Below are 14,504 nucleotides of genomic sequence, written 5' to 3'. Positions count from 1 at the left end.
CCTCAAGGTGGATACACATCTCCCACCTATGGATGATTTCCCTCACTTCACTCTCTTGTATCTCCTAGATCTTGAAATGTGTGATGAAGGATGGACCAAATTCCAAGGACATTGCTACCAGCACTTTTCAGAGCGAGAAACCTGGGTGGATGCAGAGAATCAGTGCAGAAGCCACCAGTCACACTTATCTAGCATCTTGTCACCAGAGGAACAAGAGTTTGTGAATGGTGAGCCGTCATTGTGAATGGCAACTAACTAATTTTAAATGCTTTTTTTCCCCATTGGTGCACAGACAATCATTTGGGAAACTTTAGCTATGCACCAATATGTTTCATCCATAACTGTTTCAAACTTTATGGACCTGGATAAAGTGTTTGTGGTATGAACTCAGCTGTATCTATGGGAATATTCATCAAACATGATAATTTGGTTTTTGTGAAGAACTAAATTTAGATTAAAGACAAATGCCACAATTTGTAACATTTTGTTCTCCTTCCAAAAGTTTTACAGTAATTATAATTTGTTTCTATATGAAGGACCCAGAGTCCCACCTACATCCTTTACTTCCAAACCCCAGGTACCAGCAGGGTACAATAACTACCTAAGCTATCTGCAAGTCTTTTGCTGGTGGTATGAACTAAGGTGCAACTATGGGAATATTGATCAAACATGATCATTTGGCTTTTGTGAAGAACTAAATTTAGAATAAAGACAAATGCCACAATTTGTAACATGTTGTTCTCCTTCCAAAAGTTTTACAGTAATTATAATTTGTTTCTATATGAGACTCCCAGAATCTCACCTACATCCTTTAATTCCAAACCCCAGGTACCAGCAGGGGCCAATAACTACCTAAGCTATCTGCAAGTCTTTTGCTGGTGACCATAGATAACCAGCAAGACACATATGCTATTGATTTCCAGAATAGTGTCTCTTACTCCCCCTCTCTCCTCCAGAGCATTATACACAGGGCTGCCAAGAGCCGCGCCAAACCCAGGTGACAGGGGGCGTGGCTTAATCATGGGAGGCGTGGCCACACTCCCTTAGGAAAAAAACAGAAAAAAAAAAACATTTTAGCAGGGAGGGGGCGCTGTGTGCCTGTCAGCCCAGTGCACAGCCAATGGGGGGCATGATCAGCATGATCGCTCCCCCCATAGGCATAGGAGACTGCTCCAGCTGCTGCTTACCAGCTGCGAGCAGTCTCCCACTGCAGCACAGCACACAGCAGCGTGTGCTGGGCTGTTGTGATGTAGATGGGAGGGGGGGCAGTGCAACACCCGGGCCCCCGCTGGGCCCCTCCAGCAAGCCCGGGCCCGGGTAATTTGTACCCACCCCCCTCTCGGTGCCCCTGATTATACGGTTCTTTTGCAGTTGTGATGCTCATCAGGCACCCTTCCTGCTACATCAGGGATGGTCATTTGCATTGTTTGCCAGATGTATTGCTCTCCAACTCTACCTCAATTCTCAATTTAATATGTATTTGCACAAGGAGTTTATATTAACATGTCTCAAGTGAAACAGCAGAAGGGAAGCTGGAAATGAGGGATGTACATTGGCTGCATTGATTCCTCGCCATAGGCAAGTTTATAGAGCTATTTATTTTTTGCAAAGAACATCTATAAAAAAAAGGTTTGGGAATTGTTTAGACATTTATAGATGCCCATTGGTTCATGTAGCTGGAAAGTAAAGTAGGTGAGATGAATAAAATAATAATTTGTTTATAATTTTATATAGTAAAATCAAATGTTACATATGTTTGAGTCTCCATTTGCTCCTACATTTGGTTGGAGAAGAAGGTATAACACATGTACATGAATTAAATAGATCACACCATTATAGAGTATTTGTGATACCAGTGGACATTCTGTGGTAAAGTTTAACTTAAAGTGCACATAGGATCTAGGCTCATTTGTGCTGGAATCCATTTCCCTTCAGCAGATATCATTGTTTTTTTAATTCTGCTTTTTTGATCCAATTGAAACACTGCATAGGACTAGGAGGCACCCACTTTGTGGGATGAACCAGTATGCGATACACTAGTTCAATGAGAACCAGAGACTGCAATAGTATTGGTTCAGCCCATAAAATAGCTACCTCTACATTAGCACTAAATGGATGCACATTAGATGAAGTGCATATAATAACACTAAATGAAGATGGTCCAGCTCTGACACATGCTGGGCAATGGCAGTCCAAATTGCTGCACTACTGCTGCAGGCCAGTATGTGACACTGTACTAAACTCTATTATCCATTCAACCTTTTTTTTGTGTGTGTGTGTTAACGGGTCTTGTTTAATGACTAACAGGCAATGCACAAGACTATCAGTGGATTGGACTTAATGATAAAACACTTGAGAATGACTTCCGATGGTCAGATGGCAATCCTTTGGTAAGTGTTATTAATGTTTACATCTGAACATATGTGAAATTATAAATTTCAGAATGTCATGGAAGCACAGACGGTGTAATGGTTAGCATTACTGCCTCACAGCACTGAGGTCGTGGGTTCAATTCCCACTAACTGTGTGGAGTTTATATATTCTCCTTGTGTGTGCGTGGGTTTCCTCCGGGTACTCCGGTTTCCTCCCACACTCCAAAAATATACTGGTAGGTTAACTGGCTCCCAACAAAAATTACCCCTAGTGTGTACGTGTAAGCGGGTACATGAGGTAGGAAATATACATTGTAAGCTCCACTGGAGCAGGGACTGATGTGAATGGACAAATATTCTCTGTAAAGTGCTGCAGAATATGTGTGCGCTATAATAAAATAATATATCAAAAAAATTAATCAAAACAAATCAATGACAATGCTACAATGCTACAATAATACATCTTAAAGTCATTATTGGCTCATTATATATCACACAGATTAAACATTAACCTTTGAATAAGATAAAGTAGATGGGTATATCCTTAACTTTCCATAAAGTTGCATTTGATACGACATGATTCTTGCACCAATTTAATAGGAGTCTCATCTCAATACTCTGTGTTGTTCAGATGATCGGATTGGGCAGGTTAGCCTATACACCCAGAAAAAAACTTTGTGCTTATGTTAACATTCTAATGCTGTGATTGGCTATAAATAATTACTATAATTTATTACGGTTATTAATATAGCACCAGCATACACCACAACACTTTACAACTGAGAACAACCTAAGTAATAAATTAAGACTGGTTATTAAGAGACAGACAATGTGGTAAGAGGGAATTTATAGGAAACTTATAGGAATATAGGATTTTGATACCTGAGTTTAAAGGCCACATAGTGTATATTGGTTCAGTCTCACTGCAGTCAGTGAGTAAAATGTTAAGTGGGGCTGTATGATCCAGAGACACAGAGGCTTTGGGGTTAGAGTGTTGCTTGAGTATAGAAATATATATATATATATATATATATATATATATATAATATATATATATATATATATGCTTCAATTAACTGTGTACAGGGGTGGTTAGGTAGAATAGGATAGGATGGTTCTCCTGACATTTTATAAGCTTGCCTGAAAAGGTGAATTTTTAAGGAAGGCTTGAAGGTTTGGAGGCTAAATGAAAGTCTCATTGCATGAAGGAAAAGTGTGGATGAGTAATGCAAAAAATGGAGCAAAGAGGCCGAGATGGGAGATATTTTGAGATAAGTAGAGATATATTGGTACATCTGAGGCATCCTGGGTGACACACCCTTCCCCCAGCGCACGTGATGTCATGATGGCACTAAACTAATGCAGAAGGAGCAGGAAGATGAATGCTTTGACAGGCAGGTTTGCAAGCACTGCACAAATCCATAAGATCTGTGCAGGTTTATATAATTAATAACAAATTTTTTTTTTAAAAACCAGTAAAATAAAAAAAATGAATGGGGATCCCCCTCTATTTCATAACCAGCCAAATGTTATTCAGCCTAGGCTGGCAGTGAAAACAATGGGAGAAAAAGGCATAGTATCCCCCTATTTTTCACCAACCAGCACTAGGATGAAACAGTCCAGGCAGCGTCGTAACAGGGCTAAATAGTGCCCTCTGTCAACCCACCCCTTAGCGCCTGACATGATGACGTTGGGTGCATGACATCATTATGTTGCATGGAGGGAGTAGCACGGAGAAGTGTAATGCTGATTGGAGCATCCCAAGGACAATCTAATCAGCGGCACAGACTGCAGCATGCCTACCACAAGCGTCTAAAAGATGCTCCAGTGGTGCTGCAGCAGTGTTCCTGGCTAGTTAGAAGCAAGGGCCATGAGGTAGCGATGATGGCACCCACAGAGCCCTGCATACAACGCTAGTTACAGCCCTGGCTGATGCTATAGCAGGGGGACACACATCATGGGAATCCCTACCATAATGGCAACCATCCCTCAACTGCTCAGTCCAGGGCTTCAATCCCTTGGAAAGTGGAAGTAAAATCATAGCATGTAAGTCACGATTGCCGGCATGTACCACAGAACTAATGCAGAAAACTGTGTTCTCCACAAAAGTTACTTATTCGCCAGGAGATGGCTTTCTTGCAAGCTCTGTCCTGTCACCTGCACTTTTTGCAATGCAGGTAGGGGTGATAAATTTGCTCCTATCTACTTTAGATTTAGGTGAAGTATTAATCAGGACCGGCTCCAGGGGTAGCCGTGCCCTGTGCCGGAAGATGTAAAGTGTTCGCTGCGTGTGACCGAAAATGGGGGCATGGTCTATGGTAATTAGATGTTATTTGGGGGCGTGCCCGCATGGCACCCCTCCTGTGTAGCGTCAGGCTGGGGACGAGCCCAGCACTTCGGCACTAGCAGGGCTTCTCCAAGCCCTTTCCTGGCACTGAATGGAAGCCATTTTAAACTATCCCATTTATGAGTCTGGTAGACTACAAAACAACGACTTAATGAACCAATATTATTAATCATTATTATGTATGATTAGTTATTTATATAGCGCATACATATTCTGCAACGTTTTACAGAGAATATTTGGCCATTCACATCAGTCCCTGCTCCAGTGGAGCTGCCACACTAGGGCTTAGTTTTGTCAGGAGCCAAGTAAGAGTATACAAGCTCCATACAGTTAGGATTGAACCCATGACCTCAGTGCTGGGAGGCAGCAATGCTAACCATTACACAAACCATGCATCCCATCTGTACTTTTCTTTTTACACAAATGCATTCATGCACCTACAGTTTGGTTTTCCTCTAGCACACTGTAATGCTGTTGTGTTTTTGGCTACTAGCAATATGAAAACTGGAGGCCAAACCAGCCGGATAACTTCTTTGCCACAGGAGAAGATTGCGTTGTTATGATCTGGCATGAGAAGGGAGAATGGAATGATGTGCCCTGCAACTACCACCTGCCATTCACATGCAAGAAGGGAACAGGTAATGTACTAAATGTAAATCTAGATTTATAATTGAAACTGAAGGGCTTCTATATTTAAAATGCAAGTTGGTCCAGTATTAAAATAAATCACGAATAGTGTAGAAATTAGAAGTGACATGATTAGATAGGTTGACATAACCATCCAATGAGTTGATTTCCATAGCTCGGGTCTACCAGGCTTTTGTGCCCAGTATTCTGTATCTTATGTAGGCTCCTAGTTTATATACATTAGGAAGGAGTGCAGAGGGGGCTGCCAAGTTGGTGCAACCACCCTCTGGAGACTGTGTGACTACGCCCTCTTCAGCAGGTGGCACTGCATGTAGAGAGGGCACCTTTATTCAATTTGTTGATTGACCATGCCCCGTCCCCCCTTAGTACTGGGACCAATAGATCTCCTGGCAGCCCTGATATCAGTAATTGGCAGCAATATTAAGGTATTAGTGGTTGGACCTATTGGAGAAACACCCTCCTGGGTGCATAACTATAACACAGGGAATTCCACATTTTAAAGATAGATATCTCTCTAATATGCAAAAAAAAAAGACATAACCAAAAAGGATTGAAGAGCTATTTCAGGCCATAAGCAGGATGGGAAATAACACTGCTTTTGGAGTTAATTTAGTGGTAAGTGCATTATGCTTCACTCCAACTTGTGTGCACTGAATAGCAATATACAGTAAGTAACAAAGAAGTCTCTGCTGCATGAATAAAATACAGCATCATTCCCTGAGATGTTTACTATAAATCTTTCAATTCTCTCTATGCCACCTACAAGACTTCTGCTGTGCTGCTACCCCCTTATGGAATTCCCTAGCACACCCGATCAGACTCTCCCACAGCGTCAAAATCTCAAAATGTTCTCTGAAAACAGATCTCATAATTACAGCTTACGGTAACCCAACTTTCGTACATACTACCTACACTAATGCCCCCTTACAGCTATCCTATATTCCCCTCTGAGAAACACTCACTTCTCTTATTCCAGCTGTGCCCTCTTCTTTTCCTATTAGAAAGAATGTGCACTCTCTCATGAGCAGGGCCCTCCCTACTCTATCTCATATCTGCATTTATTTTGTCTACCTTATATGTCCCTGTTTTATGTATGCCCTCTATCCCCTATGTCTGGCACTGTGTGGATCACTGTGTCACCTTACAAATCAAGGGCAATGATAGTACTAATTGTGGAAATGGAAATGCAGGAGGTGGGTGGGATTGAGGGCATGATGGTGTGATTGTGTCACTGTAGCCCCGTCCTCCACTATGCAATGCTGAAATTACCACATTGAGGAGCTGGGAGTGGAGCCAAGATGACATGATTCAATGCGAATTGCGTCATTGGCCCGTCTGTGCCACCCACTTCACTGGGGAAATGGGCAACCATGGCCGGGTCACCCAAGACCCGGGAGATTTGTTCACCCAATTTTTGGGAGCCTCATGGCCATTCCAGGAGGGTAGGCTAGTATAAAGTAAGGCCATGAAAAACAATGCGTACAAATTCTTTTCATTTTATTGTTTTTATGCAGATTGTTGTAGGAGTCAGGAAAACAGCATTTAAGGGACATTAAAAGAAATACTGTCTGATATACAGCTAAACCTAACTTCTGCTATAATGCAGTAGTGATTTCTTTTGGCAATTTCCCTTCATTTGCTTTGTTTTACTACCTGTGAGAAAGAGAACAGTCTTGTGCCATTTTCAAAAGAAACCACTTGTTTTGTTCAAGGAAAATCCTCTTCAATATTGTTGCTAAGCACCCAAGATTCAGCGAAGCCCAGGCACATTTAATAAATATGCCAGCCACTACATCTTGGGAAAGATAATAAGCAGACATTGAATAGTTATTTACAAAAAAATTTAATTAAGGTTGCTATCATTTATAGTGCACTGTAATTCAGTGACAGCCTGAGAATTGGCGATTTTATTTTACATGTATGGCCCAAATAAGGTGGTTAAGAGCTGACGAGCTTAGCAACAGCCAGGCCAAATTCATGGGATGTATACCAAGCTACAGTTACTGGTAGTTTATGTCATAGCCACCCTTTACTGCCTTAAGCGGCATCTGGAAAATGCTTCATTTTTATGAGAAAAAAAAATATTTATAGAATATGATTTACTTACTATTCACCTAAATGAAATGGACAGAAAATCTAATTTTATTATAAGTACTGTAGTTATGATCGATAGATAGATAGATAGATAGATAGATAGATAGATAGATAGATAGATAGATAGATAGATAGATAGATAGATAGATAGATAGATTGATTTAGGGGTCTATTCATAATCAATACACATTTTCACCTGCAATTGTAGAAATTAAGTTTTCACAGATATCTCGTGCTTACCTTGCTCTTGTGGAATGGCCCGATGTCCCCATACACTAGTATGGGGACAGAATTCATCAAGCTCCGAAATTACACTATTTTCGGAGCTTGAGTGCGGGAGCATTCGCCATCTTCAGATGGCAAGTGCTCCCGCCCCGAGCTCACAACCCGTAGGTCCCGGGTTGCGAAGAGGGATCATTTCGGATCCATCCACCCCTGTCCGGCTCCTTCTGCCAGATATTGGGGCTCTTGTGCACATGCGTAACCTGCATGCGCACTAGCATCACTGCTCTGGAAGAACCAGTGAAAAGATTCACTGCTCCGTAAGGAGCAGTGAAGCCACTCGCGGGGACAGCTGAATTTCGGATCATCTGTCTCTGCGCCTGAGCAATGATGAATTGCTCCAGCGTCCGCAGCGAGATAGAATGCTAATTATCGGGGTCCGATAATTAACATCATGAATAGACCCTATAGAGAGAGAGAGAAAGTAAGTTGGCAGAGCTTCATCATAAAAGTGGACATTTGGGTGATCGATCTGGTTTTGAAAATGACCACTTTTGAACACTGTTACCTTTGTGCTGAGGAACCTGGAAATTAAATTAGCACTGTAAAATCTAATTATTAGAAATCAATTGTGCAGAGCTGTACTGAGCAGCAGCTTCTTAATACAAGCCCTTGAGTTTTCATTGGATTAAGCTTTCAACTTTTTTGATTTTTGTTTGTCCATTGTCACTGAATTTTTTTTGCTCATTAGGATTAAATAAGGCAGTTATATGTGCAGAGTATGTCCTGGGATAATATCAAATTTGTAGACTTCCAATCCTTTGCAACATGGGAGTGGTACCTGCAACTAACTGAAAGTAAAGAAAAGTATACAAAATGTTCAGAAAATACAGCTATAACAGTTTAAAGAGCAGAGCAGGGCCTTGGTTTGGAGGTGACATGGCAATCCCATGTATGGCTCACCTCCAGGGCCTGTATCAACCCACTCCCTGCAGAAGATCATTGACTTTAGCTGTCTATCTTAAGCACATTTTTTGCTGGGTTCCTCTCTTCACCCTCTGTCCTGGCTTAAATATACATCGGCTACTATACAGAAGAACAGTCAGTATAAATCACCTGCTCCCGAAAATTGGGTGGTGCTTCCGGCCCACCCGCTCACACACACACCCCCACTTACGGAGCCCTGCGTCATCATAGCCCCGTCCCCCCGCTATACAATGCCAGTTTTCTCTGCACTGTATGGTGGAGGACGGGGCCACCATGACACGAATCTGCCGTCACGCCCCCTGCAGCCTCCACTTCCCCGACCGCCATGCTCCCTCTCTGCCAACCTAGTTGCCGCCTCCTGGAGGAAGGTGCAGCAAAGTCGGTATGTCTTACTACTGCCACCACAAACAGGGTGCCTGGACACCACAGGTGGTATTTAGCCAACTTCACACTATAGTAATCCCAGTATTTCTCTGCTAAAACTAAAGCTGCTGAAGGCAGGTATCTGGAGGGTAAATATATATTTTGTTTATTTATATAAATACCACTGACACTGTATATAAACAAATATTTTGTCTTTAAATGGCTGTATGGACCTAATGATGGGCCTTCTGCTCTTATACGAAAAATCTAATTTTGCCCATTTATTAATACAAGCCTGCATTAGTGCCCTCTGTAAAATAACAGTTAGAAGATAACAGTTATTGGGGGCGATGTATTATTTGGTGGTAAGTGTTAAATGCACTAGAATCAGTGTATTTTAACGGTTATATTGAAGATCCACATGTATTAAAGCAGTTACCACAGAGAAAAGCACTTTCCCTACGCTCTCTGCATTCATATACCGAAGTCGCTCTCGCCATACAGCTCTTATTAAAAACGATAAGATCACTTTTGCAAGTTATTGCTCTTTCATATATAGGCAGGATTACCTATCAGTATAGGTACCTAGTCCAGCGTATCCTCGCACTTATGCCGCCCTTCTGGGAATGAAGTTCACATGGGCCAGCCAGGATAAAGGACGTAGCTCATCAGCACTAGCTGATGCGTTACAGGACTTGCAGGGATCACCAGACGGGGAGTTTTCTCACCTCCACTCTGGCGTTAATGATTCTTGCTTCACATCAATAAGAGGCAGGAGCAGCTTTAGAGGCACAATATTGTATGTGGCCCATTATTACGGTACTACTGGACCACTGTCTGTGTTACTAATACAGCACTTTGAAACACATGAATGGACACCTTTATTATGGGCCTGACTCTGAGTTGTGCGCTAATGCTGCAATATGCAAAGTTATGCTAATGCAGCAGCGGCCAGGACACTTGTACTAAGACGCCCACCAGACCCATTGCAGCAGTCTGAACTGAGTACACATATGCAGCATCGAGACGCAAAATGTGACATGCAGTGTGTGACTTTGGTGAAGTACCTTGACGCATGCGCAGTTGCAGAAAATCGCTCTAATTGCATAAAAATCGGATTAGCTACAATTCTGAATCAGGCCCTATGTGTGCAATGTATGTTTTACTATTTACTGTCATGTCACCATACCCAGCAAGCACACACAAAGTACCTATGGGCTGAGAATTTCTGTGTCATGGCAAAGGCCTTAAATTTTATTATAATCACTAACACATATGTAATATGAAACAAAGACAGAGAGACTTTATGTATTTGTAGATGTTGTCACATAACTTAGATAGTATTTGCTACATAATTATTCATTGATGCTGTGTGGAGAGATCAAGAAACGGTAATTTCTTACATTCATTTTTATTGGTCACAACACTTGTTGGTGAAACAGGATTTGTCTCAGCAGTTATTGAGACTATAAAGCTATAGGCACTTGTAGACCTTTATGTCACTGCTAGATATCTCCTTTATTGTTCTGCTATGGTTTAGATGTGCAGGATACAATATAGGCATTACGATTGTATGCATGGTAAATATTAAGGTGTCTGGAAAGTGTCAGGAGTATGCGAAGACTGTGGTGTTCACTAACAATAACAGTCTATGTTCATTACATGTAACGCAATCCTTCTATCTCTGATGATTACGTTTGGATACTTATTTTTTCCCCTCTAGTGGCTTGTAGTGACCCTCCAGTGGTTGAAAATGCATATACATTAGGAAGGAAGAAAGACCGATATGAAATTAGCTCATTAGTTCGATACCAATGTAACCAAGGCTTCCTACAGCGCCATGTTCCTATAATTCGGTGCCTACCAACTGGGCAGTGGGAAGAGCCAAGAATACAATGCATAGACAGTAAGTATTTTTTAATGATAGAGTGCATTTTTATTTAAATCTATGTAATTCTGTCTTACTGTCTGTCTGTTTTACGGTATAATTATATGTTCACAAATAAAACACAAGCACAATACATGTGAATATGTGTATCTATGATAACATAATCATAAAATTTACACAATTACTTTTTATTTTGAGAAACTTTTACATGTTACAGTATATCAATCATTAGCATGGTAAGAAGAAAAGCTAATTAGTTGGGACTCATACCTGCATATATTTTACCTGTGTTTTACCGGTGTCTTTAACGGAAGAAAACACATTTGAATGGGCATGATGCGAAAAGCAATTATTTCTAGTACTAACATACCCATTTGTAATTTGTACTAGCTTTGTATTGTATTCCCATTTTCCACATCTTGTTCTCTTTTGTACAATCCCCATAGATAAATGCATCAGGAATGCCTACAAAGATTTATAACACTTGTAGAAAGGCATTTCATGTGACTTTTTACTGGCATTAAAACACCAATGGGCATGCTCTACTATCAGAGAGAGTCATCTAAGTTTCTGTTATTATATAGAAATTAAAAAATTATTTCTTACCAGTGTGAGCCTGCATTCAGTTTATAAACAACTTAATTTCCCCTATAATTATTGAAATTATCACCAACTAATCACCAGATACTTGATCATTGCTGCAATTTATACTGTACTAAGCACCCAAGGATACAGCAAGTAGAAATACAGAAGAGCAAAACCAAGTCTTGTAGTAGAAGAAGTCAATTAACAATACAATGAGTTCCACATTCACTTCTTCATTCCACGGAATGCCAATCCGTAATCCATTTGTACTTCATACAGAATTAGCCTATAAATAGACATGTGACACCATGGGTCAATTTATTTTCCTGTGCGATGTGGTTAGGCTGGAAATACATAAGGCTGAATCCCACCAAGGAAATATTTGAAATTTTGCAGCCAATTTTGCAGAGCAGTTTTTGAATATGTCACTCTTCTCTAAGTAAGTACTGCAGGCTATATCAAGCATCTACTTCAAATAACGCAAATTACATAATAATAGTGATGATAATAATAATAATAATAATAATAATAAAGAAGAAAAAAATATTTTGGTAGTAATAATAATAATTATTATTTATTATCCTTTATATATGTAGAAGAAATCAATTTTTTAAGAGAAATTAAGCTCAATTACATTTCATTTCAAGCAAATTAGAAATAAATTGTTGAGAATTCATCTTTAATAATGGTTATCAGTGGCTAATTCTAGAATGAGAAATAATAATTCTGCAAATGAAAAAAAATAACACCTTATTCATAAGTCTTTTTTTCTGTTTGCTTTTTCTCTGCAATTAATTCCCCACAGCTTCCACTTACAGACACAAGAGAAGCTCCAGACGTCGATCGAAATCCACTGGCAGAAATGCACAGAAATCGGCCCAAGAAAAATAAACACAAAAGACCAAAACATTATTGTAAAGAACATTTATATTAACAATGTCAATTTCATTTTGTTTTGTCATGTAAGGAGTTTATATTGAAGAAAAAACCCAGGCTGTATATATAAAAAAAAGCACCAAAGCAAATTAGGTTTCAGCATTTTTTCTAATGGTCAAAGTGCCTTTGTCAGGGATCATGTTGTGCCTTTCTTAATGGAGGCTGGAAGAGAGTTGATCAGAAATAGAAAGGCTGCGTGAAGCCATAAAGACTATTTTTTTCCATTGTTTTATTAATTATAGTGTGACAATTATGTGATATTTTTATTATTTAAACTCCAGGCTGGCCGAACTTAATTAAAATATATAAATATAGTAAAGATTACAAACACATTGCACATCAAGGACCTTGAATTGAAAAAAAAAATTGTGAACAATTAATGAATGTATCTCAAATGTGAGAGGACAAAGGGGTGGGTGAGAGATTGAGTAGAGAGACTGTCCACATATGTGCTTTTTATTTTGCATATAATAATTTCTACACGCACTACAATGTATAGTCCTCTCCCAGCATACTAATCACCCAAAAGTTACTGTTGAGAAAACTTTTGTATGAGTGTTGATCTGTAAGATCCACGAGGTTGTTCTTAGGATAAGACCTTACTCAACTGTCACAGATGTTCTGCCATGGATTGTACACTCATGTTGATCTATGGCCTTACGCTGCTCATCCAAAAAAAATTCTCACTTCATATGTTTTAGTATGCTCTGGAATATTTGCACACATGTATATTAATACTGCACGCAAGTAACAATGCACCTAACTAGTCTTAAGTAAAAAGCATCATATCGGATTTAATATATTGTCTTTTTTTTTAAATTAAATTACTGATCCCACTCTGAAAAACATTGACGTTTCTTATGTTTTCTTAAAACATATAGAAGTGTCATTTGGACAAGTCAATGCAAGTGTGAGTCATCCCTTCTGCAATCCATCATCGATGGTCTTCAACTGTTTAATGATTCTTAGCTATGTACTCTTATTTTTGCAAGCCAGCAAGATAATGGTAATGTTGGATAAGGCCTTGGAAGCCCTGCTCTGTGTAAATCTATTGGACCACTGGGACACCCTGTGGATTTATGATTGCAGCAACGCTTGGCAGACATGTTTTCTGTGTCTGATAAATTATCCATAGCCTTGAAAAAGAGATACTGTAATCTACAGCATAAATGAAACCAATGTTTTTGTTATTTTTTCCAATTTAACAGAATTAAATCTGCAGTTGGGCTTTCAATGGCTAAAGCCCAGACAGGGTCAGGACTATTATTTAAATGTGGACAGGTTTTCTGTAAGCATAAAACAATCCACCATCACTCTGCTTCCCCTGCATTTCCAGCTGCACCTGTGTCTCTTAGATAGAACCTTATTGCCTCCCCCATATAACAGGACTGAGACATTTTGCTTTAATTTCTCCCATCTGCTCTCCGGGGACCGTGCAGTGCATGACGTTTCCGTGCACCTATTTATATGTAAAGAAAAATTAATAATAATGTTATTAAAAAAAAAAAAAACAATTGGAGTACTAATTTGTGCTATTTTTTATTTAAATGAAGTTGCAATACTCTCCTAGATTTCTGGAGGAGCCTCTGTGTGTAATGTCGTGTCCAACATTTTCTATATTTTTTTGTAAAAAGCAAAACAAATATTTTATAAAACATGTGCATAAAGAGAAGACAGAGTAAATGTTTTAACATCAGAAAAAAAAACATTGTGAAATGTGTATAATAAAATGCAAAACCTGTTGTATTTTATTTTACTGGATTTGCAGTGATATATTTTTGACTGGTGTGTGTATATTTGGTGCCAGCCAAAAAGTGTGTGAGTACTGTGTGTATACTGATGAATGAGGTACGAAATCTGGTACAGAGGTCTACTGTTTTCACCATGCCCAAGTGATTCCCAGCTAAAGGTGCTACTTGTCCTTTTACGGCCATAGGAGGAAGGGTGTTTGTTTCTCAAAAATATTCTAAATTTGAATTCTGATCAGCCAGATTAAGCTTTTGGAGCCACACGAGACATAAAGAAATCTTTTCATGTTCAACATTTACAGAGACATGTGTAA

The 14,504-nt window shown here is 39.6% G+C and overlaps 1 protein-coding gene across 2 annotated transcripts in view; it reads left to right on the top strand.

Annotated features, from left to right (window-relative positions):
* Positions 1-14,198, top strand: part of ACAN (aggrecan) — a 113,343-nt gene extending 99,145 nt beyond the window's left edge. For both annotated transcript variants that reach the window (XM_088452657.1, XM_088452656.1), the window contains 5 exons: positions 69-227; positions 2,308-2,390; positions 5,213-5,357; positions 10,757-10,939; positions 12,312-14,198. In XM_088452657.1, the coding sequence (XP_088308783.1) occupies positions 69-227; positions 2,308-2,390; positions 5,213-5,357; positions 10,757-10,939; positions 12,312-12,397 (656 nt within the window). In that variant the 3' untranslated portion in view covers positions 12,398-14,198. The remainder of the gene's footprint in view (positions 1-68; positions 228-2,307; positions 2,391-5,212; positions 5,358-10,756; positions 10,940-12,311) is intronic.
* The last annotated feature ends 306 nt before the right edge of the window (positions 14,199-14,504 follow it).

Source organism: Taudactylus pleione, unplaced genomic scaffold (genome assembly GCF_031769625.1).
Source record: "Taudactylus pleione unplaced genomic scaffold, aTauple2 ptg000556l, whole genome shotgun sequence".
In the NCBI taxonomy this organism is placed as follows: domain Eukaryota; kingdom Metazoa; phylum Chordata; class Amphibia; order Anura; family Myobatrachidae; genus Taudactylus; species Taudactylus pleione.
Note: the sequence above shows the minus strand (reverse complement) of the source record. Positions and strands in the feature narration are given on the sequence as shown.